General features: G+C 40.6%; 1 protein-coding gene across 2 annotated transcripts; it reads right to left on the bottom strand.

Annotated features, from left to right (window-relative positions):
• ARGLU1 (arginine and glutamate rich 1) lies at positions 1–26023 on the bottom strand. 2 transcript variants are annotated; one of them, XM_028112019.2, is made up of 4 exons: positions 25425–26019; positions 17094–17319; positions 14714–14797; positions 1–868 (listed from the first exon to the last, which is right to left on the bottom strand). In XM_028112019.2, exons 1-4 carry the CDS (start codon positions 25769–25771, stop codon positions 704–706), a joined length of 822 nt encoding a protein of 273 aa, XP_027967820.1. In that variant the 5' UTR covers positions 25772–26019; the 3' UTR covers positions 1–703. The 2 variants fall into 2 exon arrangements, with proteins under 2 accessions (XP_027967820.1, XP_087878021.1); XM_088021895.1 differs by lacking the exon at positions 1–868 and having other exon boundaries at positions 14719–15282; positions 25425–26023.
• Between the last annotated feature and the right edge of the window lie 1811 nt (positions 26024–27834).

Here is a 27834-nt window from a genome sequence, read left to right on the forward strand (position 1 = left end):
TGAATTTAAGACTTTACTTTATTCAGCAAAATCATTTATTTACACAATGGGGAATGCTGGTTTGATTTTGTCAATGAAATAAAAACAAACTGAACAGAGACAATACTGAACTGTATATATATTTTGTACCAGAGCTGACCAACTGTTTCCTTACCTGTATCAGGAACATCAAGAGCAACAGTATCACAAGGACACTGGTTTAACAATACACCACATAGGTCCAGTAACACCCTGGGAGCTTCCAATGCTCTTTCCAACTTTTTCTTTTTTTATAAATATATAAAAAAACAAAAAGTCAGCAAAACCAGCATTATGATGTAACAGACAGAGTATAACTCTGAAGTCAATGGGTCAGTAAAAACCTTATCAGACCATCAACAGTTTACAAAGTGATCTGCTCTTCTTCAGACCACTAATACAGAATGCAAACAGGTGAAAAATAGATCACTTTCTAGAAGACAACAATGATCTGATAAGGATCTGACTTAATGGAAGTTAAGGGGGGGGGGAAAGGAATGCAGAGCATAGCCCCTATTAGAACAAGCTAACTTTTCCAGATTTTCCAAATTTAAAAAAAAAACAAAAAAAAAAAACAAAAAACAAAAACAAAAAAAAACAAAAACAAAACAAAAAACCACTTCAACATGAAGCTACCATACAAAGTTTTTCCATTTTTCTTTGTAAAAAGTTCAGAGTTTGCAATTTAATCCTGGGTTTTTAGTGAGAAGGACAGTTTGGGCCTGGACTTCCCCTTGCCCAAGATAATTTTTTGTTCTTCTTTTTGTTGACGTTGCCGCTCTTGTTCTAGTTTCATCCTTTCCTCATGAATCTTTCTTTGTTCTTCAACAATTCTCAACTGCTCCTCAGCCTGGAAGTGAAAAGTAAACATTAAAATTTTCTATGAATTTCATGTCTTCTATTAATAATATTGGGAGATCAGGCAACAGCTTACAAACAGTATGTTGAATAAAACCTATGTAAGGTCACACAAAAAGTGATCAAGGAAAAAACACTGAGGAATTAGAAAAGAACTCCTTATTAATTCTGCCTACATTTTCCGATTTTGTTATGAAAAATGTTTTTAAAAACTGCAAAAAAGCACAACACATTTTGAAAATGGAAATTTCTAAAATGTTTTAAGATCAGTATAGATTTTGTCCTATTACACCTATTTTTACCTACACTTTCAGTGCATCAGACGAAGAGATTTTCAATTATGAAACCAGGAATCAATTTATCCAAAGAGCAGGTTATCTACCAATTACCATAGATTTATCATTAGAAAGACAAAGTTCTAAGAAAAAAAAATCCCTACTGGGGCTACATTACATTGTCAATACACAACCAAGAAATACTAAAGACCCTTTTCTCTGAAGAGGAAAAAATTAAAGACCCTTTCCACCTAGCTATGAAATGCTTTTCACTTTCAAGTGGACACTGGCATAATTAACTTCTGCAGGGCCTTTAAGTCCTTCAGTCTTATGCAATCAACTCCCTTCCTGTGCTGTCTACACATTTCCTGTCTTTACCCCAAAAAAATTCAGGCCATTCTCCTTCTCCCTCATCAAGTCTCTCCTTCTGCCTCCCCCAAACCCCATGCCCACGTCCTTATTTCTCACCCACGTGCAGTTTTACCCCTCCTCTCCCCTCCCAAGGAACATTAGGCAATGTGTGCTGGTGATTCTGGTTGTCACAAACAGGAGGTGGCTCCTGGCATCTAGTGGGCAGAGCACAGGCATGCTATTAAACATCCTACAATGCACAGGTCAGCCCCCCACAACAAGGAATTATCCAACCCCAAATGTTAAGAGGGCCAAGGCTGAAGAAAACCTGCTCTAACCTTGAATTTTTAAATCTCAGGAAAATCACTATCTGACCCTCAATTTAAAACATTCACTGCATCCCATCCACTTAATGCTTTCCTATTCCCAAAGTCAGATTTTAAAGTCATTGCTCCCATCTCTATTATTCTACTAAAATTGTTTTCTAGATGGTCAGAACTACAATGCTTAATGACCTCTTTATTCATTCTCCTGTTCACTTGAACTTACTTCTCCCCTCCCAAATGTTAATACGAAACACTGGTGATTCAAAAACATTAAGGCTCTCCACCTGTTCACTCCGGTTTGTCTCCACTGATAGGCTTTTTGCTCAGAAATAGTAACATTCAATGTGACTGCATCACAGGCTTTATGCCAGAGTATGGGAAAGGTGATGGACTCCGGTATGCAACATAAAATGTTTAAAAACAAAACAAAACAAAAAAACCCTGACTTTTAAATACCAAAGTAACATAAAGAGTCTTTGTTTTACTTTAAGATGGTGGGGGGGGGGGTGTAGACAAAAAGGTAGGAGACATCCACAGTAAGCAAGTAAAGGTCGAAGATGAGGAAGATCAGAATTTTAAAAAAGTGGGAATGTGGTCAGCAGGCAAGATGGAGAACCCAACAGAGAGGTAAAACAGATCTCCCATCTCGCAGATCTTTTTCCTAAGCTACAGCTGACTAGTAGGACACGTACCACGGAGACCTCCGGGTACCTTCAAAATTCAACGTGTCCAAGATTCAGATTCCTCAAACCTAACCAGAGAATAAATCAGTATATAAATTTCAGTATATAAATATAAAAATCAATAAAAAAGTTTCCTAGGACCTTCTCCACCACCACATTCTGTAGCTTTCTTCTGTCTCTTCCCTTCTCCCTGACACAAGCAAATAGCGAACCAGTTGGTTATTACTTCCTTCATGCTCCCTTTTCCACCAAGATGTCTCATCTGGAGCTCCACATGCACAGCCACCACACCAGCACACACCACACCACCTCCCTTAGAGACCTCACAGGACTTCCTTGTTCCCAGTACCCTCTCATCCACCCTACAGAACGCTACCAGTCTCCCCATTTTGGAACATCATTCTGTTCTCGCATGCCCTCAAGCTTCCAGTGACTTCTACCATGCTCAGAATATGACCTAACTTCCCAAATGAGCATACTATTTAAGATTTCCTATAAGCTGGCTCCCACTGTGTATATACTATTCTTTCTCAAATTATGCTTGGTTTCTATCATGCCTCCCCCTCTGCTCATGCCATTCTTTCCACCTACTGAAACCTTACCTGTACATCCATTTCTAACCACCACTTTTGTGCTTCGACTTCCACTGATAATTACGAAAGAAAAGAATTAACTGCCTTTGATCATCTTTAGTGAATTCATATGCCAATTACTTTATCCAGTTTTAACAAATCATCACACACTTGGGTAAGAGTTTGGCAAGTGCAATTAAATCAAGATAAAGAATCTTAAGATGTCCATGTGCCTGGGAAACCCTTAGGAATATAAACACCGAGATTCACTGTTCCCTACTGTTCGAGCTCAGCCCTTAGAAAAGCAAATTAGAACCTTGAAGAGGGAAGGGTTTGAACATCACAACCTAACCCTTAAGAGAAATCTTACACAGTATTTTTCACCCTACCATACTGACAAATTCCAAAGTAAGATACACAATACTATCTTGTGAGGAGTACACTGGCACTACTTACCAAAAGCTCTATCTTAATAATGCTTTTACCCAGCAAATAAATTTCCAAATAACATGCATACGTGCAAAATTGAACAAGGTTTTTTTTAAAGCAACGTAGCTTGCAAAAGACTGGAAAAACCTAAATATTCCCCAATATGAGACTATTAAAACTATGGAAAATATATATAATAGAATACTGTGTAGTTTAAAAAAAAAATAGGAATCCCTACATACTAAAATGGAAAAATCCCTAAGTTACACTGTTAAGAAAAACTAAGTCCCAAATAGTGTGTGCATATGTGTGTGTGTGTATATAGTATACTATTTCCCTGCAAAAAGGGGAGAATTTAAAAACACATGTGCTTGTATCTGCCAAAATACGCATTTTAAACTCTAAAAAAGACAAAAAACATAATCGAATATACCTTTTGGAATGGCAATAAAAAATAGGTGGATGGGGGAAAAAGAGATATACCCAGTTATTTTTCTAAAAAATAAATCTGAATGATGTGATCACACTGCCTAAATTAAAAACAAGATTTTTAAAGCAAAGTCATTTCCTTCATAGATAGGAAATACTAATTCTGCACTGAAATTAACTTTAGATTGGGTAAAGAAAAAGCAAGTTTCAATTTCTCTTAGGTCTACAAATAGAGGAGATAAAAGTGCGTGTGTGTGTGGAAGGGTTGCTGTAATTTCTCTGGTTTGTCCCTTAAGTTAAGCCTAAAGTGCCTACTGGAAGTACCTGATAATGAGATGATTTTTAAAAATAAAGTGCGCAGGTGAATATCCCATCTTTACGTATAAATATTTGTACTTTGTTCCATTATAGCTTTAAATGAAGCACAAATGCTATTCAATTACACCAGGGCTAAAACAGACTAGTTGAGCAAAACCCAAAGCCATCTACTATTTTAATATAGTGCTTCTCAAGTGATGAAAATCAATCTGTGAGGTCTGACCCTATACCTTATCTGCTAGGTGTTCTTCTAAACCCTAAGCCTCCCTCTGCAATCTGACATGCCATTTCCTTCCTGATGACTCCACTTGTCAGAATAGCCACCACTCCCCCTCTACCCTTCTGTCGTTTCAAATGTATGCTGAAGAACTATTCCAATGGTGGGGAGGAGGTATGTATATGGTATTCATACAGATAAACAATCCTAAGCTCTCCTACAAGGATTACATGATGGACATCGTGGGGGCCCAAGAGAAAGCTAACGTCCACAATCCTAGAGCCATGAAATTAGGGTGGGCCTTCCTAAGCCATTAAGTCTAGAACCCTCACAAAGGTGGCTTTCAACCTTGCACCTCACTCCAGTGATTGGTGAGATGAAATACATGAAAGCAAAATACAACATTCCAGGAGAAGGACCTATTTACTCTCCAAGGACCTTCTGTCCCACTCCCCCTTTATCCAGAGGGCTCAGTGCCTTTATTAAAATTACTCATTTTCTGGGGCACCTGGGTGGCTCAGTTCGTTAAGCGTCTGCCTTCAGCTCAGGTCATGATCTCAGGGTCCTGGGATCAAGCCCCGCATCGGGCTCCCTGCCCAGCGGGGAGCCTGCTTCTCCCTCTCCTCCCTGCTTGTGCTCTCTCTCTCTCAAAAAAAAAAAATCAATCTTTAAAAAAAATTACTCTTTTCTAAGCATTCTCCTTTCTTACACTGTCTATAATAATGTACATCAAGGTGATCCTTAGCAGCAGTTTCTTTCAGTAAATAAGGATGCTGAAATCTACTACTCTCTACTTAAAATATATATGAAATTTTACAAAATTTTAAAAATACAAAGAGAAATATTTGTTATCAGAAGTGATTACAGAAACGATAAGAACGAGTATTACAATTAGGAAGTCATGCCACTACTCAGAAATGTGGATTTCTGCATGTTAACTTTCCCACACACACATCCTGTTCCACTCTGCCATTTATAAATTTTAATTCTTTGATTCATCTTCCCCTCTATAACACGTGTAGCCCACTTTAGGTAAGCAATGAAAAAAATTTAAAAAGAAATTTGATATAAATTCTGACCCTTAGCAAACTATGGATCAGTAACATTTTCTAAAGTTATTAATGTACAACGTTAAAAAAATAACACACAGGATTTAAAAAAGCAATCCCTACCAATGGCAATTTGGTTATTCTGATAGTTACTCTCCTTACAGTATATACTACCATTACAGGATATTATTAGCTACCATCTAAAGAGAATTCCTACCACCAGCCACTCTTCCTAGCCCCTTTCCTTCTCAATTTAATTACCCAGTTGTTAAATATATTTACAATCTTAAATATATTTTTGGAACTTCAACACTGCATAATATCTCCTGAGAGCCCGTCTTTACCTAACGTGGAGACCACGGCTCCAAGAAGGAACTGACAATTCAGACTGGTATGGGGTACTCGGCATGAGAATCCCTGTCCTCCAGAGCTCCGGAGAGACTGCTCTGGAAAACTGCCGAAAGAGCAATCTCATACCTTCAGGATTTTATCATTTATGTCCTAAAATTTCACAAAAAACGATCTCATCCAGATGTGGTTCTTTTAATCTTCTATACCCTAAATTCTCTTTTCTTTCAAGTTAGTTCTGTTTGTGTTGGTCACTCATTCCCTTTTGTGGAAGTTTTCTCAAGTGCCTGCTGACACTTGGTTGTTGGCATGATGACATCTTCTCTGGTTCCTACACCAGATTTTCTCCCCTTCCTTTTTCCTCCACTTCCTCCTTCAGTACTCCCCTTCCCTCTCCCTTTATCACTCACCAAGTTCATTCTCTCTTTAGTTCCTACAGCCACCTTATCAATTCAAGCCCCATCTTCTGACGGGCTTTCAGTGGTTTATGGTTGACATTCTGTCCTTCAAGCCACCTTATATGGCGCCAATACACTAACGTCCAGGAAGTTTTAAAAAAATTGTTGCCCAAAATACATTGACATAACCTTAAATGAGCTTTTTATCTTATCAACTGGAAACAACCTTCTCACTGATTAAACATCCTTCCATAACTTCCCCACCATTTCATTTCAAATTAAAATATTTTTAAAAAGATTTTATTTATTTGAGAGAAAGATAACGTGCATGAGAGCACACAAGCAGGGGGAGCAGCAGGGGGAGAGGGAGAAGCAGACTCCCCGCTGAGCAGGGAGCCTGACACAGGGCTCGATCCCAGGACCCTGGGATCATGACCTGAGCCAAAGCCAGAAGCTTAACCAACTGAGCCACCCAGGCGCCCCTCAAATTAAAATATTTAATTGACATTTACATTTGGCACCACGCTATATTTGCCTGTTTCTTACAATGTATAAATATATCGGTATTAACTACCCTAGGTACTGTGCCCTTTCAACTTACATCCCCTCACTCTAGTATAAACGGCCCATTTTTTCTCCAATTACATTAGTTTCCTGTAGCCACTCTAACAAAGTAGCACAAACTGGATACCTTAAGAGAACAGAAATTTATTCCAGAGGCAGAGAAGTCCCAAATCGTTATCACTGGAACAGGTGTTGACAGGGCCACCTTCCTTCTGTAGGTGCTCGCAGGGAATCTGCTCCTTGCCTCTTCAAGCTTCTGCTGGCTGCCAGGATTCCTGGCTTGCACATGTATATTGCCCCAATCGTCAAGACCGGCGTCTGCACATCTCTCCCTGTTCTGTCCTCATATCACTTTTCCTGTATGAACGGAGTCTGCCGGGAGTCTGAAGAGTCTTCATCATCGTGTCCTCCCTCTGTCCTTCTCGATCCGAGTTGGCAGTGTTTCTGCTGCTACAGCACCCCTGAAAACACTGTGGGTCTCCCACATCTGGGCTGCTACAGCACCCCTGAAAACACTGTGGGTCTCCCACATCTGGGCTGCTACAGCACCCCTGAAAACACTGTGGGTCTCCCACATCTGGGCTGCTACAGCACCCCTGAAAACACTGTGGGTCTCCCACATCTGGGCTGCTACAGCACCCCTGAAAACACTGTGGGTCTCCCACATCTGGCAGGCCATCAGACAAGAGGCTCCTCCACAGATCTTTCCTGGATAATCTCATTCACTCCTGGCGTTTGCTAAAGTGGCTGAAGAAACCTGAGTCACCTGCATAATCTCTTCAGCCCGAGCAAATGGTTGTCCAGCCATACCCTTGGCCTTCTTTCCAGAGAGTTTTTCTAACAGTAATAACCGACTTCAGCATCTTTTGTAATCTAGACAGGCTAAAATTTTCTCCAAAACATCAAGTGCTCATTCCTTTTTACTTATCAGTTATTTCCTCTGTTTATCTCCTTGAATTTAACTATAAACTGCCAGAGGAAAGCACACTGTACTCAACACTTTATCTAGGAACACCTTCAGTTAAATATGAAAGTTCAACCCTTACAAGCTCCACCTTCCACACAACTGTAGGGCACAATCCACCCGGGGTTTCCAACCACTAGACAACCAGGACCTCCTTCCCTCTAGCCTCCAGTAACATCTTCATTTGTGTCTAAGCCCTAACCAGAAGCACCTCTAAAGTCCGTATTTCTACCAACAGTCTTTGTTAAAGCAGTCTAGGCATTTTCTATCACATGCCTCAGAATTCTTCCAACCTCTACACCTCCAACTTCAAAACCACTTCCACATTTTTAGGCAACAAATTTCCACAAAACTATGTAGTTCGAAACAATATAAAATTATTCTAGAGGCCAGAAATTCAAAATCTGTATCACTGGTCCAAAATAAAGTGTCAACAGGGCCATGCTCCCTCAGGAGGCCTGAGGGCAAAGTCTATTGCTTGCTTCTTCCAGCTCCTGGTGGCTGTCAGGATTCCTTGTCTTCTGACCCCATCACTCCGATCTTCAAGGTCAGAATCTTCAAATCTCTCTCTGCTCTGTCTTCAGCCTTCTCCTGTGTGTGCACTGTGTAGTAAAAAAAAATCTCCCTCTGCCTCCTCCTCCTAATGATAACATGCAACAGCATTTAGGGCATAGTGGTTAACGCGGGATAAACCACCCAAGATCTTTAAACTCAATCATATCTGCAAAGACCCTCTTTTGGGGCCACGTTAGGTAATATTCACAGGTTCCAGGGATCAGGACATAGAATACACAGATTTGGGGTGGGGGGGATTTTCCAGAAATATCTCTTAATTGCAAAGTGAGATCTAGCTTAAGTACGTGGAACACATTTTCACATATAATCAACTTCCAAACATGGTACTATTTTTTTCATTTCTCAAAGGAGTGATGAACAGGTAAATCTCCCTATTTGGCAAGTAGGTAAAGAGAAAACTTTTCAGTATTAAAGAGCAGAAATACACTGTAGATCTCAAACTTATGATTTGCATATATTTTAAAACTTCGGGGACATCTGGGTGTGGCTCAGTCAGTTAAGCGTCCAACTCTTGATTTCAGCTCGGGTCATGCTCTCAGGGTCAGGAGATCGAGCCCTGCATCAGGCTCCGTGCTCAGCATGGAGTCTGCTCGGGATTCTCTCTTCCTCTCCCTCTGCCCCTCCAGCTTATATGCACGCTCTTTCTCTCTCTCAAATAAATAAGTAAGTAAATCTTTAGAAAAAAAACAAAAACACAAAACTTCAAAGAAGGTTTCCCAGGTAAAATTAATTTTACCTTATCACCATAATGTAATAATTCTTATAATTTTATTAGAAATTGTCAATCTCTTATTATAGTTCAGGTATTTACATGCAAATTAACCAGGTTCCATTTTACTACCACCTTCATCCACCAATGGATAATTTGAGGGTCATTTTTCTACTGATACAGCCTCCTGGAAGGACATTTAATTCCAAGCAACACCTATCACTTTTCTTCTGTTCCCCTTTTTGGAGAAGTAAAATTCTCACACATTTCAGAATAATACCCAGGCTTTTCCCAGACACATCACAAAAAACCTGTATGGAAAAGAGGAGCAAAAAAAATTTTAGGTACCATTTTTAATATTTGTTTAAAAAGTTAAAATTTGGGCGCCTGGGTGGCTCAGTGGTTAAGCGACTGCCTTCGGGCTCAGGTCATGATCCCAGAGTCCCAGGATCAATACCACCACATTGGTCTCCCTGCTCGGTGCAGAGTTTGCTTCTCCCTCTGACCCTCTCCCCTCTCATGCTCTCTCTCACTCTCTCAAATAATAAAATCCTTAAAATAAATAGTTAAAATTCTCCATTGTATTAACAACAGCCTTTCAAATATCTGAAGATAGTTGTGCACTGCCAATACTAACCCGGAACTAGAAACCAATCTGCCAAAAGGCCAAGTCCAGTCAAGCCAAACCACATGTGAATTAATTCGTGTTTGATGTTATAAATCAAACGTGTCTGTTGATTAATATTCTTTTGCCTCCTTTTGGACAGATAAAATCAAGTATCTTCACAAACAATTTGAAATGTGAGCAAAAACTACCCCTGGTCTGGAGCACCTCCTAAGAATTTAATATACGAGGGGCGCCTGGGTGGCTCGGTTAAGCGTCTGCCTTCAGCTCAGGTCACGATCCCAGGGTCCTGGGACTGAGTCCTACATCAGGCTCCCTGCTCACGCGGAGCCTGCTTCCTGTTTCCTCCCTGCTCCTGCTGTCTTCCTATCTCTGTCTCTTAAAAAAAAAAAAAAAAGAATTTCACATACGAGAGCGCCCATGTGGCTAAGTTAATGCATTCCTTATTACAGTCATTACTGCAACCAATCTGAACTTTTGTCACAAGGACCTACTTAAAAGTCCGTTAAAGTGTGGTTTAAATTTACTTACTTTAGTAATTATTTTTATGTGATCATGAAAAGTGATGTATTTTAGTTGTATAAAATATAGAAACTGGAGAAAAGTATAAAGTTACATTTAAGTCTACCAATCAGAGGTAACTATTTTTAGCCTTTTGGCCTATTTTTCCATCTACTAAACTGCGCAAATATACTTTTCAAATCAGGATAATGTATACATAAGTTTTGTATTTGGCTATTTCCCCTGTATTACCAAATACTTTTAGACTACAGGAAAACCAGCTGTAAGCACGTTATAATTCATCTAAAAACCTGCGAAATTTTCACTATTCTAAATAATATGGTGAGAATTTTTTTCTGTATTACCATATTTGTATACGATTCACAAGATAAATTCTTAGAAACAGATTCAAGGTTCCTGATATTCACTGATTCAGTGCTATTTTCTAAAATGGTCATGGGCCATTATAAACTCCTTCCATCACCATATAAAAGGTCTCTTTATACCTTACTCTTGCCAACACTTGGTGTTAATGAGGGAAATAAAGTCTTTTCTATCGGTATTTACTATTGCAGAAAAAGAAAAGGGGATGGGGGGAGTCATTTCTTTGTTTTCCTTCAGAAGTTGGGAGACTGGGATATATTTTCAAGAACTGATTATAGCACTTTTCATTCTACTTGTGTGAATTCTCATTTACATCTCTCACTTTTTCTATTAGAGAGTTGGTCTTCTTTATTGACTTATAAGAAATTGTTGTGTTATTCTCTCATGGTTATGATGTTTAAGAACTCTCCCCCAGGGTACTGTCTTCTCCAGCCTGTCTTTGATATGCTTTCAAACCGCATCTACCGTTACTTACCCCACAGACTTACTATGGCAGTAAGCCGGTTTACTGCTATAGCTACTGCTACCCTGCCCACCACCCTCAGACGCCCACACACTCTTGTCTTTATTCTAATTCTGTGAAATCCCGGAAAGGCCTCTGCCAGGCTTCATTTCCTCACACTCCTGCACCCACGGTAAATTCAATTCCTAACTGGCCACTGAGGCCTGGCACATGGCTGTCTCTTCCAGGAAGGTTCCCAGGCCACCCCGGGGCAATTATGTCAATTACCACACATCATCCATCCCACTACCAAATACTTTCGTATTACTTGTTAACTTTTCTTGGGATTGTCCCTGCCTCCACCACCACCGATACATTAAATAAGAGAACTTAACGTCTTGTCCATTTTTATTTCCAAATTGCTTTTTACACATACCTAACTTCTCAATATAGATTATGTGAATAGTTAAGCTTGGCTACTGCCTCTTCCTTCCTTGCCTTCTAGAAGTAAGAATGTGCCACATTCTTCTCGCCATACAACGAGCCCTACAAAACAACATGTTTTCCCTAGCATACTTATTATGTCATAAAGCAAACAGAACTGCTGTTGCAAACAAGATAAACGACCACTACTGACATAACCAGGACAAGTCCCATGCTATCTGTAATGCTAGCACACTCCCCTACCTTTCTTAAATATCCATTCTTCTAATGGGACATTCAATATAGTCCATGTAATATTTCCTAATAAATGTGTGAAAAGATTAAAGAACTTGCTCAAAATTGAGAGGATAAGGAATGGACAACGAAAATTAAAGAAATCTCCATTTGTGCCTGGCATCTTTATGTAGCAACATTTCCTTGTCTTTTCCAACACAAAGGATGCTCCACTTTCCCTGCAAGCATATGACTCACTACCAATAGAACCAAATAAAAATTAATCTTCTCCAACATGTGGACAATTTCTTACACTTACAACTTTAACATACACAGGAAATAAATGAGTTACGTCCAAATCCTTGCCAAATATTCTCAAATTCAAACTCCTTTTCTCCAAGATACCTTTTCACTGACGTCTATTGACAACATGCAGTCAAAATAGTGTCAGTGTACAATCTAGTCTGTCAAACTCAAATGTTCTAGAACAGTGCTAGTCTTAAATATGGCTCATGAATCAGCAAACAGTCTGCAAACTGTAATGGATCCCTAACAAGATATGTAGAAACCAGGAGTGTTTTAGAAGCTTTTATAGTCACTTGACCTCATTTTTCTAGTAATTCATCTTAATTGTATTTTGCAAAAGTAGAGGTCTGAGACAAATTAGGATTAAAAGAACAAAAATTGGCCAATTACCACCACTTGAGAAGCGCTGCTCTAGAATAAGCTTGCTAATCTTTTCCCAGTAATGACACACAAAGTCATATTTTTAAGGTCCATGTGGGTAAACAAAGAAAGCTGCCAAAAGGAATATAAAGAGCCCAACCAAGTCTCCCTAAGGGCACCCAGTTATCCCAGGATCAGAAGGGATCCTGGCAGGGCCTAACAGGTTGAGGAGCTCTGCTCTATAAGTCACAATCTGGCATTCCAGGTGACCCAAAAACTGAACTCACCATGCTAGCCAATCCTTTATCATGTTCTAAGAGGAATTCTATTCCACCTGCTTGGCAATTCTGGTTCACCGTTTTAAATACCAACTATACTGTTCCTCCCTTCTGGAAATATCCATACCTTACAAACCACACTATATTTACCTTCCAAAGCTCAACCTTCCAAACTCAAAATTAAGGTTCCTAGTTTCCATCTTACTTCCTCCTACCTGCACTGAGATCTTTTTCTTACACAGAATCACTAAAAAAGGCATTATCATATACTAATTGATAAACATGTAGGGAGATACCTTATAATGACTCCTAGTCCATTCATAGTGCATCATCATTCATAGGGCTTTTTCTACCTTAAGAGATTTTAAGGTCTTTTCATTGGGAAAGCAGGATTAAGTCTCTCCCTTTCATGATGGCCTTTACAACAGCCAGAACAGCAGTAATAGCTAAGAATCCACGGTGTCACGCTCACTAAGTTGCTTCGGATATTTCCAGTACTGGCTTTTCTCTAGGGTATGCTATCTTTTAAAACTTCAAGCTTTAGAACTGATTGCCCCATAGTTTTAACTTTATGGAAAAAGTCATCTTATCACCTACAGGACACATTATTTATGGTCCTCCTTCATCCCTACTCTCCTTGGGATTCACTGTAAATTAATTACTTAGCCCAACTCAGATCTTTTTCTGTGCCTTTATAAACAATCACAGAATTTCTTTTTTCTAAATCACTTACCTGGAGCTTACAACTTGCTTCCCCCCCCACCCAGTCAACAGTATGGGTTGGTAGCAAATGTCTTCCTATGACTGTACTGGTCTCAACACATTTCTAACTAGACAAAACTTCTGTAAGACGTCTAGAACCCAGGGGCGCCTGGGTGGCTCAGTCATTAAGCGTCTGCCTTCGGCTCAGGTCATGATCCCAGGGTCCTGGGATCGAGCCCCGCATCGGGCTCCCTGCTCCACAGGAAGCCTGCTTCTCCCTCTCCTGCTCCCCCTGCTTGTGTTCCCTCTCTGGCATCTCTCTCTGTGTGTCAAATAAATAAATAAAATCTTTAAAAAAAAGAAAAAAAAGTCTAGAACCCAGCGTCCCTCCTGGGTCATGTCATGTCTCTATTCCTGGGCACTAAATAGCACTCATCCCCCATTCATCCTCAGTAAATTTCCTTCCATCTCTGACTTATGTTCCTACTCTGAAGCAGAATTCCTATATGCCACCTTCACGGAGAAAAGAAAGTTTTTCCTTCCAAAGCCTATCCTCCTTTTGTTTTTTGGCTTCCTTGTATCCACAGTCCTTTAATTCTAGCTTTCTTCTTCATACAGAGACTGCTTCGAAATATATACTCTTAAATGGAAAACCCTATGACACCAAAATTTTTATTCTACTTTACTCCACTTTAAATGCTAGTCTGTGCTAAAAACAAAGAAACAAAGCAAAAACTCAGAGTACTAAAAAACAGAACTGGAAGGAAAAGTAGATTAGTTCTTTTTCTATTTTTTAAAAAATTACCTCAATATTCTTACACTGGCTTCTTCATTAAAATGTTTAAATCGCTCTGCCCTAGATCACGATTACTTCAGTCTCTGTATTCCGTGCTAGACTACAAAGTTGGAATAGGAAAAGAGCCTATTAGTCTGGTACACTTAACTACCAAACATATGCTATCTACTTTACCTACTAATGGGTAGGTAACAAGGTAACTAATGTGAAATGCTGCATTTTAAACACTTCCAAACTTCTGTTGTTATTGGTTAGGCATAAAAATGTAAATGAGGTTAAGACAGAAAAACTTTACAGAGTGGGGTTAATTAGTCCAATTTTCCCAGGAAACCGGTCTTAAACCACTGCAAATTTTAGAATTTTCTCCAGATAAGTAGAATTTCTGGATAGCCCCAACAGATTCCTCTGGAAGACACTCGCTAAAATCTAGTCAACTATTCCTGCTCTTGCCTCAAATCCCTGAAAAGGGCCCTGAAAACTCTAAGATATAGGTCAGTCATAGAGCAAAAAAGCATTCCACAAAATCTGAAAAAAATAAAGCAAATATAAAGTAATTTTCACATATACTTCATACATACCAGTTTGGCTTGTGCTTCTGCAATTTTTCGGTTATTCTCTTCCAGTATTCGCTCTAGTTCCTCACGTTTTGCCCGTTCTTCCTCCTAAAGGGGAGGACATGTTAAGATGTTAGAAAAATAAAATGTTTATTTTTACTGATAAATATTTACTAATCTTCCTCTGAACTTTTTGATCTGACTTAGAGGGTAGCTTTATAGCTACCTTCTGTCTGACAAATGATAAAACTGTGCAGCCACTAAAATTTGTTTCTAGCACGAAATTTAAATCATCCCTCCCAGTCCAAACAGCAACCGACTAAACCCTCCCTAATGATAGTTTCCTGGCAATTATTACTAATACTTTAATATCACACAAATCAACAAGGACAACTACAAAACTGGATAGTATTTACCAAATTAAAAAAATAATATATAAAATATAAATAAAGTGAATATTTGTCTCACCAATTATGTATACCTACGTATTCTTTACCTATACTCCTTTAATCAGCATTAAAAGTTGAATATTTACTGTCTTGTCCAGTGTCCTGCAGAGTGTGCTCCTCGGCTGCCATACGCGCCAGCTTCCTCTTTAAAATGATTTGTACTGTTAGCTTGGCAATACCTGCATCAGCAGCTCAACCATTTATAAAGAAACAACATACAAGGAAGGCTGAGCTGAGGAATGCAGATGTTTATGGTAAGAAGGAACAAAAAATGTAATTCATCATTCCTAAGGCAAACAATTAATAAGAAAAATACATTTACTGTTAGTGAAAAATACAAATGGTAATCCATACTTCATGGAACTAAGGGCTCTTCCATGGGGAAAATGGACTTAACATTCAGATGTTGACAATTTCTAAAGGCAGCTTATCTTGTCATCTACAGTCTGAACTGAAATTCAGGAATCCAGGGGGTGCATGGTCCGGAAATAAAATTCTGTAATTTATTTTTTATTGGAGAATTTAATGAAATTTTATAATGCAAACTATATGAAGATTGCTTGATGGTTTGGGCAGTGTTCAGATCACAGCATACATATTCAAATGATTTTAATATTTGGAAAGACTGTCAGAGGGTTGTGTCCGTGTAAAAAAAAAAAAAAAATTGTTAATATGAAACAAAAAGCAAACGAAGAGAAAAAAATCTTCCTATGATTAATAACTCGCTACAAGACAGCACCATTACTCCAAAATTATCTTCGTTATGAAAAGCACTGACATAAATAAAATTTCATACATTCAATTGCACAGTCTGTGATAGCTACCAAATATAAACACGTGTATCTACTTAAAGACAGCACAAGGGAAAATGCATTTGAGAAGCTAAGCTTACTGGAAAAAAAGACAGATTTAATATGATGCCAACTTGTACACAATAAGGCCAAGATTAATAATGATATGAGACACATATTTTGAGTCAAATATTTAAATTCAAGAAAATATAACTACAGGATTTTCTATGGCATACACCAATGGAATTCATATTCATTATGCAAACTATGTCAAGGGACACTCAGGGCCGTAAAGTAATTTGCCTTGAGTGTTTCAGTGACTTTCAACAAGTTTTAGGAACCTGGAGTAATCAGTGCAAATAAGCCATAAAGCTTCAGTAGCAAATTACTGTCTCACAGAAAGACATTTTCAACTTCTGCTCCAGCTGCTGATAAAACAAATCATGTGTTTAGCTTGACTCCAGACAAGGACAACCTGTTCCTTCATAACTCTCTAGAGAAAAAAAGGAGTTGTTAGTAGATACTAAAAAAGTGGATGAATAATCTGGACATTTTTCCTAAAAAGATTCTTTGAAACACATTAGGAAAATGGAGGGCCTTATGATCAGAGTGCTAGAATTAGTCCACTGTGTTGAAGCAGGATTTGGGGTAGGGGTGAGGGATAAAAGGAGGACAAAAAGAAGAGCGAGAAAACCTATGTATCAAAAGCAGGTGCGGTCACTCAATGTCAGGCCCTGCTCTGTAATCTGACTGAAGGCAAACAGCCTCTCACAGTCCAGCAGTAAGAATGACACACAGAAAAGAAGAATGCATATCCACAGGTGGATTTTAACCTTTTCCCTTGACCACTCCCTGTCTCCCCCCACCCTCCCAAAAAAGAATGTAAGTCCTGCAGCCATGGCAAAAGTTTCAAACACTTCTCAAATATGTAAGCCAGTTCCATTAAATCAAAAAGTATCCTTGAATACGTTTTATGAAAGTAACTTTTAAATATCAGTCAGCACTTCTGAATAGGCTAAAAAATTAACTTTCGCAGCAATGTTAAGTTTAGATGAGAAAGGAATTAGTCTGTATTCCATCTCTTTCCGAACTGAGCAGGAGGCACACCCAACACTGAAAGTTTTGCCATGGACTGTCTCTACTTTCCAAACGACCGAGCGTTACCTCTCTGGCTTTTTGTGCTGCAAGCTCAGCTTGTCTCTGTCGCTCGAGTTCTTCGAGCAACTGCTTTTCCATGATGCGCTTGGCTTCCTCCACCCTTCGGAGAACTTCTCGCTCAATTTCATCCTTCCTTTTCTCCAATTCTTCCTCTACCCTTTTTGCCACTAATTCTTCCACTCTTCGTGCTGTTTCTTCCTCGATGAGTTTTTCTTCTATTTCCTGCTGCCGACTAGCAAACAAAGCAGAAAACAATGACTTAGATAGGTAAACCTAACAAAACTAGTTATAAATCTGTCAAACATACAGCCTGATTCTATAATTCTATAATTCATTTTCAGGCAACATTCAAGGAAATATCAGATACCAACATATTAATACAGAAATTCAAATAAATATGAAATACTTGTTTTCTATCACTTTCCAAGTACAAAATGACTAGTATGTATGTACAAAGAACTTAATTCATTAGTTTTAATTTAGGAACTGTAGAGTAAATCTACAATAAGAAGTCTTACTTTTTTGGTATCAACTTTGTAATGAAAGGACAAACTGTTGTTAAGTGTACAGATTTGCTCATTTGCCAATGCACTCAGTCTAAGGGTTGAGCTACAGAGAAGTCAGGAGAAAATATTATGTAGCAAGCAATTCAGATTGACAAAGTTCACCCCCCTCCCCCAGCCCCACCAGCAAAATCAAAATATATGCAGATTCAAAGAGACTCAGACTGCTAAGGCAGTGTAGCGTAGCTTTTACTGAAAATACAGAGACCTTAATTCAGATTCTGAACCTAACACCTTTAACTGTACCTTTTCTTTCTTTGGTTAACTGATTTTCAATTAAAAGCTCTTCAAGAGATGGGAAAGTGGATGAAAATATATCATCAGTTCTAATAAAAAGTTCAATGAAGCATGATATTGTTTTAGTTCTTTTACTCACATTTAGATATTATAAACCAACTTAATTACTCAAAATGAAATTTCACACTGAAAATACCGACATTTATCAAGGCACTATAGTGGAAACAATGCACATTTTATACCACTGATACCCAACATGATAGCTCCTTGGTCCCATCTGCCTCGTCTGAACTGAAGATCAGTAAAAAGAAAATGTATAAAAAAAATCTTTTAACTATTTTTATTTGGTTACATGTTAAAATGACATCTTAAAGACTGAGAATATATTAAAATTAATTTCACTCGTTTCTTTTTAATGTGGCTACTGGAAAATTTTTAAATTACAGATGTAGCTTACGTTGTATTTTCTATTGAACTGCACTAGTTGAGACAATAATTTGTGCTAAATTAATAAATTCAGAGGCTCTGGAAGTGTATCTAAATCCCAAGAAGCCAATTTATTATTAGTAATGCTTCAACTTTCTCACAACCCACAAAATTAAATAACAACCTGTAACCTTTTATCTTTTGATGACTCATACATATGTATGAGCCAGTCATTCAATTTACGTGGTTTAGTAAAGACTTTATAGTGTCTAAGTGACCTTTAAACACCCCAATTCACTTCAACTAAACTCTATTTTGGGGGGTTGATTAAATTCCCACTCAAGTGCTTTCATTCTCAACTCCTGTTACTTATTCACAGTGATACCATACTAACACCGGTGTATCTCTAACATTCTGATTCATTTCAGTTTCTGCATTTAGAATCCGTTTTTCTGTCAAGGAGATAGTAGTTACTTGAAAAAACACAATTTTAGGTTCTAGATAACATGCAATACCCATTGTGAAGACTCTATTGTTGTTTCTCAAATATTTCCTCCCAACTCTCAATTACTGATTTTTTTTTAAGATTTTATTTATTTATCTGACAGCGAGAGAGCACAAGCAGGGCTAACAGCAGACGAAGAGGGAGAAGCAAGCTCCCCGCTGAGCACTGAGCCCGATGTGGTGGGGCTCCATCCCAGGGCCCTGGGATCATGACCTGAGCCGAAGGCAGACGGTCAACCATCTGAGCCACCAGGACGCCCCAAATTAATGGTGATTTTTATTTAAATAGATATGAAAGCCTAATATGTAACAATGCTCCTTTTCCTTTTGAAATTCCAAAAAAAATAGAGTTTAAGGTAGTTTCAAGGAGGCTTTATCTATAGCAGCTCAATAAAAGAGAATAGCTACCTACTCCAACACTAAAATGAACTGCCAGAAATATCTAAAGGAAATCAGGCAGTAATTTCAGTGGAAATTAAACTACATTTCAAATATAAAAATTTTGTCTCTCTACTTCATCCAAAGAGAAATATGAGCTGAAATAAGTATGCCTGGTAACTGCTGAACAGGGATGATGGGTACACTAGGGTTACAATAGTCTCTCTACTTTTGCATACATCGGTAAGTTTACATAATACAAAGTTTTAGAAGTATATAGCATCCCCACAAACATACGTTTTGCTAGTTGGTTCTTATGGTATTAGTAAACGTAAAGAAGCCTAAGAACATTAAATGATAGGTCTTCTATGAAGAAAGAAGAAATTTTATTTTAAAGAAGAAGAAATCTTATTTTAAAATGTCAAAAATGGTACGATTCAACTGTTATGGACAATGTAAAACAGTTTCAACTAAAACTTTCAATACAAAGTAAAAAGGAGAGCAAAGACTGGAATAAGGCTTTAGGTTAGCTTATCAGTACAAAAGTTGCCAAACAACTTAGGAATTTGGTAAAGATGGAAGACACCTGATACACAGTCAGGGCTTTTTTCAAGCAGTCCCTAAGTAATAGCAGTAGCACAATGGCTAATGGGGCCACATTTCCACCGATTTGGTCAGTAAGGAGAAAATAAGCCTAAATAAATTAATTCAGTTTATTACTTACAGCAAAAGCCAGATCAGCATGGTGTGAGCTCTGTCTCTTGTCCCCTCAGAGACACCAAACCAGAGGGGCCAGATGACACACAACAGAGGCACAGGCAGTGGGCTGGTCTGCTGCTGTGGAGTCAATTCTAAGAACTGCTCAGCAGTTTTATAGCCCAGAGGGGAGGGCAAGTGGAAAGTCCCAACCTCAAATGAAACTGGGAGGATAAGAAATGGCCTAGTGGGGTTTCTCAGAAGGCTGCTTATCTCCCTTTGTTCCTTATTCTAGGAACATGAAGGGCATACCATCATGACATCATGACTGTAATTAAGGCTTTCTGCTGGGTCCCACGTGGAAACAGGCAAGGTCAGGGGGGAGCCACAGCAGAATTGTTCCCTACAAGGTTATCAAGAATGTAAATTTCTGTTGTTGCGGTTTTTCTCAGTAAGATTAAAATTACTATTTCAGTAATCAGAAAAAAAATTTTACAGAAATTTTTCAGTTTCTGCCCTGAAAAGTTATTGCTTCGATTCCCCTCTCCCTTCACTGAATTCAAAAAAACAATGGCCACATGTACAACTGAATTAAACATGAGCTCGTCTTTACTGATGACAAATTTATTATCATAATCAATGATAAAGCAGCTGTAAGGCTAACTTTCATAAGAGACACTGAAACTTTCTTGGGGAAAAAAAAAACACTTCTGGTCGTTAGCACTTCATAGAAGACCTATCATTTAATGTCACTGCCTATTCACTCCTTCAAACTTTCCCCATAGGAGTTGTCACTTTCTTGATGTTTAGGGTCCCTAATCTTTTCCTCAGGCTACTCTGCTGAATATATTGCCTTACCAAGAATTTGTGCCACTGACGAAGCTTCCGTTTTCAAAGGAACTAGTATATATAACATTAGGCCCCCATTTTCTCCATGCTTTCAGAATTTTATAACACACTAGTCACAATCAATTTAAAATGGCAACTATTAAAACAGCAAGGGCCAGGCAATACAGCACAGAGTATGACTTTGTATATAGCCACTAGCAATATAATTTTAAGTACAATATATATACAAATATATACAAACTCAACCCTAGGAGCTTACTCGGAGGAAGTGCTTACATAACATCAGCAAATAGCAGTAATTCAGTACTGACTTGGTACCAAATACTGTGCCAACAGCTTTATGCACCATGTCACCTGTTACACCTCTGATGGTTCCTCAAGCATAGGAACAATCTATTAGCGGGGCTCCAGCTCACTGCATTTTGCTAAGATGACACCGACCCTAGGTAACCTGACTCCAAAGCCAATCATCTTAAGCACTATACTACCCTACACTGTTTCTCCAGGACAAAAATGAAAGGGAAAAGCATGCAGAAAGATTTAACTACCAAAATGGTTATTTTAAAAATCCCTAAAATTCTTAATCAACATCAGCTACATCTTAGGCCCTAATACTTTGTCTTAAAGCCCTAACTTCCCCGAAACACACAGTTCCACATACTGAATTTGCTCTTAAAAGCTCATTTTGCCCTCAAAATGAGCTCTTCAAGTATTCTAAGAATCACTCATATAGATCCCAGCTCAGTTTAGATACTTAGAAGGCTCTCAATCTGTCATGCAGTCGAACACTAAACATAATCATACATAGATTGTCACAGGCTACAGTAAATTAACAGTAAGAATTAACGTTTCCTGTTTTGCTCCAAGACATTTACAGGTGCCCATTTTTTCAACATGCACTTAATACAACATTCACAAAGCATCTCAAAAGAATATGTAAGAAAATGATAAGAAGAGGGAACCACAGTGAATGGCTGGCACACAGGAGAACTTAATTTGAAACATGTGAATTAGCTCTTCAAAAATGAGGGAAAAAAAGGTTTAATGTTAAGGTCTGCCTTTCACAGTATTAATGCATAACTCATAAGATCACTCTGAACTCACCAGGCTCAATCTGGTTGCATGTACCTAAAATTGTATTACCAACATTATTTACTGATACCCATTATATGCCAAGTATGTCTAGATACTACAAATGCACTACTTCTGATCTTCATAATAAGCAAGATCTGTATCTCCATTTCAGGAAAAAGAAATCAGGTTTACAGGTGATTTATTCAAGGCCTCACAACTATAAAGAGCAAAGCAATCTAGTTTCCAATATTATCACAAACTTTCTAATTGGTTAAGCCCAAAAGAATAATCTAATTTTGCTCTCTTGCGGTCTCTCATCTTACACTGAACCTCTTCAAGGTACACTGACGCTATGCATTCTTCTGACATCCCTTCTCTGCTTCCAGGAAACTTTTGTCTTCCTCCAACAAACATTCCTAAGGTTCTTTCAGTCCTGTGACCCAACTGCTCTTTTGCCTCCATGCTCTTCCTGGGTCATTTTATCTACTCTCAAGATTTCCTGCAGGCTTCGGTCTCCCCTGTCAACCTTGAATAAACTCACCATGTCCAAGTATAAGTGCCCACAGTGGAAGTGACAAATGGACGCTCCCCTTCATTTTTCCTTGTCCTCTACCCACCGGGTTTGACACTCTAACCACTGTCTGCCACACAAATAGTTACATGAACATTTCGTAGCTGAGGTGCAACAGCCACAACATAAACATGAGAACCAACATTGATGTTTTATTTCCCTTATGTTCCGATCCAGTTTTATTTGCACTAAATGTTTCTTAAATCTGTCCCTCTTTTCCATTCCAATAACCACCCCCTCACTACTCCTGTGTGGCCTTACTGTAACTACTTATCTGTCCTATACAGCGTTCCGTGCGGTTTTTGGGGGGAGAAGAAGAAAAAAAGCCCACGCTGTTTACCTCCTTAAAACTTTTCCTGTTTCTGGAGCACCTGGGTGGCTCAGTCGTTAAGCCTCTGCCTTCGGCTCCGGTCATGATCCCAGGGTCCTGGGATCGAGCCCCGCATCAGGATCCCTGCTCCGCGGGAAACCTGCTTCTCCCTCTCCCACTCCCCCTGCTTGTGTTCCCTCTCTCGCTGTGTCTCTCTGTGTCAGATAAATAAGTAAAATTAAAAAAAAAAAAAGCAAAAAAAAAAAAAGCAAAAAAACTTTTCCTGTTTCTATGATGAAAAAAAGCCAAGCTCCTTAACATGGCACACAAAAGACTTCTCATGATTCTAAGCCACTATGTACCTCCCCAGTCACTCCAGGATTTTAGTACTTACACACCTTCACGTTCCAGTCAACGTCCACGGTTTTACCATTCTTTAGGGCCATTCCCGCCCTGCCTTCCTTTATTCTGCTAGGGGTGGAGGGGACTCTGCTTTGGTCCACATGTATCTTCCTATGCCTCACCTGACAGTCTCTTATTTTCTCTTTATCTATCACCCACATTCCTTAGAAGTAAGGTGCTTACCTACCCACAAACTTTCTTTTCAGTCACATGACAGTCACTGAATTTACCACACTGTATGATTATGTAGCTACTGATAAGTCTTTAAGCTTCTTGGAGAGGGCTCAATTATCTTTATATTAACAGCACCTAGCATAGTGTCTGGCACTTATTAAATGCTCAATAAACATTAGTCGAATGAATGAGCTAACCAACAGAGACTCATAGGCATACAACTACTTAACGCCCATTTTCATGGCTCCAAAACCTAGGTCTTTCCGTTGTTCCCTGTGTTATCTCCAAAACATTACATCAAATTAAGGAGTGCCTACTGCATGGCACAGAGGAATTCAGTGTATAGGTGGCTGCTAGCTCTGCCCCCTCCTCCCTTCATAAATGCTAATGATAGTTTGCTGCTTCTGTCAACTTGGAACTATACAACTGTCCAATTTTCTCATGTAATCCCTGGATTTTGTTTCTGCTATTCATGGGTAGCTTGCTAAATACTTCTAATTATTCTTTGCATACCAAGGTTTCTTTCATTTTTCCTACAAGTCTTAGCTTTCTAGTGAATGGCAAATCATTTCTCTTTGGACATCTGTTTTCAAATGGAAAAATTATCTCAGAGATGTCTTCAGTAATCTCTCAAATGCTCATCCGTTGACATTTGAGAGCTGCATTTTTACAGTGAAGGATCCTGTTCCAGACCAAAAAACCTGGATTCTATATAATCAAGGTTTGTTGCGAAACAATTATTTGTATTTGGTGTGTGTGTGTGTGTGTGTGTGTGTGTATGCATACATGTACAATCAACAGTTCTACATAAAGGAAAAATAAAGGGATGCAACAAAATAGCTCTCCTGGTACTGCTTCCTCTGTAATACTGTTAGTGCTCTAGTCCTGTACCTCCTAATAACTTTGCTTCTCTGAAACACACTCTGCTGGAAAATCTACATAATACAAACCCAAACACAAAAAAATTTAAAATCCCTAGACAGTTCAGCACACATGTATTTGTCCCAAGAAGATCCTAAATTCAGTTAACTTTCCTGCCTCATGTGCACTTTCTAAACATGAACTGAGGAAGACAGCTGGTTAAACAGGGAGAGTTTGCAAACTAACTTTGGGAAATGAATACCCAGAGCATCAAAGGACGATGGTCTTAAACCAAAACAAAACCCTACATTTTAAAACCAAAAGGTCATCAGTTTGGAATTATTTGCACCTACTCCTGGATCTAAAAAAATACCTGAGAGGTGACTCTCTGAGAAATACTTTCACCCAAACAGTATTTCAAGTTGGAAACCTTACTGTGACTCTGATTTTCCCTAAATCTAAGTCCTGTATGTGAGCAATGCGAAAATGAAAGCAAATATTCAAGTGTCTTCTAAACAAAAGTATACTAAAAAGGAAAACGAGCAACAGGATTGCACTTAAGTTTGCTACAAAGGAATATAAATAAGAAGTATAAAGATGGAATAAGTTTTGATTGGGATGGTGGTTAAGCAGGGGACCTCAAGTGTCAAAACTCATTGGACTGCATGCTTAAAAGTGTGTGCATTTTGTTTTCACAGCTCACAAAATAACAAAATAACAAAAACCGAGCAGGCCCGAAAAAAGAAACGCAACCGCGACATCTTTAACAAAAGAAACGCACCAACAGAAAGTGCCTTTGGGGGTGTACGGTTTGACCACCTACAGTGTCTTACTCCCGAGGAAGCCCTGTCCCAAACTGAAGCCTCCATACAAGAATGCTCTGGCCAGCTGCAATTCGCTTCCCGAGGGCTAACTGCTTTTCGACGCTGCACCAGCCGGCCTGCACACGCTCCCCATCCGCAGCTTCAGGCTCGCTTACCCCACGCCCTCCCTGGCCCACGCAGCTCTCCCACCTTACTCTCAACTCCACCCCCTACTTCCGGCACTCCGCTCCTCTCTCGCGCCAAAATCGCTTTCTCCGCTCCGAGCCCTTCCTGCGCAAGCCCCACAGTTTTCCTTCCCAGCCAACTCGTGGGTCTGTCCTGGCCCAGGCTCTCCAACTCGGCCAGGCTGCAGCCCCTCGGGCGGGCTCCCACGCCCCTCCAGCCGCTCACCCCCCACTCGGCCCCCCCAGCCCCGCCGGCCCCCACCCCCCCCCCAGCCTCCCCGCCCCTCCCCCCGCGGGCGCTCACATTTTTCGCTGCCGCTCGAACTCCGCTTTCTTCTCCTCCTCCTCTCGCTTCTGCTTCTCGTCCAGGCTGCTGCGCTTGCTCACCGTGCGCCCGAAGATGTCGATGCGGTCGGGCGGGGACGAGGCGCGCTCCCGGTCCCGCTCGCGCCGGGACACGGCCGTGTTGGTGGAGCGCGAGCGGGACCGCGACTCCCGCCGCCGGTTCCGTTTACTCTCCCGGGACTTGGAGCGCTTCCGCACGCGCTCCTTGTCCCGGGACCGCGACCGCGACCGGCTCCGCTTCTTATTGTGTTTGCTGCTCTTGGTGTGTTTGGAGCGGGACGAGCTCCGGCTCCGAGACCGGCCCATCCTTCCGGGCGACGCTGTGACTAGCCGCTGGCCTCGGGTCCCGCACGCGTCCCACTGCCCTCGCTTCCGCCTCCGGACCCCGGCTGGCCGGGCTGCCGAGGCCGGGGGAAGGAAAGCTGTCAGCCAGCCGACTTTATACCGCTCTCTGAGGTCGACGGCCGCCGCGAAGGCCGCCTCCAACGACAAGGCCGCAACGCCAGGAGTTGCAAAGATGGCAGCCGCGGCTGCACCGGCCGCCCTTCCCACACTGCCCCGCGCGGAACGCGCCGCTGCGCGAACCCCGCCCCCTGGCGATGGTTGCCGAAGGCGAAGCGAGCGCTTCCGAGCGCACTCGGCTCCTTCCGCCAGCCCCGCGCCCGCCGGACGCTCCGGAGCCCGAGTCCCCACCTTAGCTTTAGGGCGCTTCTGCTTTCGGGTAAGATGCCAAGGCCGGGAGAAGGAACCCGTCACGTTTTGGTGAGAATGAAATCGTGCCTCAGCAGGAACGGACTGACTGCAACATTTCCTAGGAGCCGGATTTGTCTCAGGCAGCCCCAAATTGTATTGAGTGACCCTGAGCGCATGACTTGGGTCTCTGAGCTTAGCTGCCTCATTCGTTCGATGAAGATAACCGCGCTTTATGAAGTGGTTGTGAGGCTTCCAGGAGGTGACGTCGGCTCTGACGAGGGGAAGCCAGTGCTTGTAGAGGACCCCACGTGCCGGGGGTTCTCAGTGCTTTGCGTTTATTAACTGGTGCCCGACTCGCATTGTGGGGGTGGGGACGCTGCGGTGCAGCAGGTGAAGCAGCTGGTGGTGCAGCAGGTGAAGCAGCTGGTGGTGCAGCAGGTGAAGCAGCTGGTGGTGCAGCGGGTGAAGCAGCTGGTGGTGCAGCAGGTGAAGAAGCTGGTGGTCCCGGTCACAGAGCTCGCGGGTTGGCCGCGCAGGGGTGCGCGTCTGCGGCTCCGCCCCGGGAAGACCCGCCGCGTCCTGGCAGGGAAGCCCTACAGCTGCAGGAGGGGGACGCTGCTTTCACAGGTGGTACCTTGACAATCTGAGTGCCTCAATTTTAAAACATTTTAGTAAAAGGCTTAACTCAAGAGAGGTGAGAAGAAAACTAAAAACTTCCCTTTTGAACGAATAATAGCCTGTTACAAATGAAATAGTAAGATTTTCTCCACGACGGCAACAAGAAATAGAAAGTGCTTAGGAAGGAACATTGACAAGTTACAAGATCCTCGTGATGAAGTCCCTCAAGCTTTGCTGAAAGGCAGAAGCAAGACCTGAATAAATGGAAAGTAGGTGCCACATCTTTGGATAACAAGTCAGTATCAAAATTATGCCAATTCTTTCAAGTTAAGTCACAAAATTAGCGCAATTTACATCGGAGTCCCAAGTTCTCTTGGGAATGTGTTAGAACTAATTTTTGATTTTATATAGAAGATCACATTGTTGTGGGCGCCTGGGTGGCTCAGTTGGTTGCGCGGCTGCCTTCGGCTCCGGTCGTGATCCTGGAGTCCCGGGATCGAGTCCCACATCGGGCTCCCTGCTCGGCGGGGAGTCTGCTTCTCCCTCTGACCCTCCCCCCTCTCGTGCTCTCTCTCTCTCTCATTCTCTCTCTCAAATAAATAAATAAAATCTTAAAAAAAAGATCACATTGCTGTGAATTATCAGAAAACCGCTTAAAAAAGAGTAATAAGCATGTGCCCTACAAAAAAATTAAACTGAACACCAAGATACACAGCAATAGGAAAATAATCGACGGAATAGGAGGATAGATCTATTATTTTCCTCAGATACATTCAAGTAAAAAAAAAACAAATAACACCCCTTTGCTCCTTTGTGTTCACTGACACCCACAGGTTAGTATGCTAACCTTGATAAAGGTACACTGAGTACATGTTGAATGATGAGGATTCGAGTGTGTTTTGCTTTGAGTTTGGTTTCATTTGTTTTGCTTTTCCCTTCTGTTTAAATTTCCATCATGCAATCCTTTCTCCCAAAGTGTTCCCTCGGTTCATTTTTGAATAATCACAATAGCCAGGTGTAAATAACGGATCCTTTAGAAGCAGATCATTCTGAAGCAC

This window comes from Eumetopias jubatus, unplaced genomic scaffold, assembly GCF_037043125.1.
Source record: "Eumetopias jubatus isolate StellerSeaLion01/CBP00866 unplaced genomic scaffold, mEumJub1_p1.0 scaffold_3, whole genome shotgun sequence".
Lineage (NCBI taxonomy): Eukaryota > Metazoa > Chordata > Mammalia > Carnivora > Otariidae > Eumetopias > Eumetopias jubatus.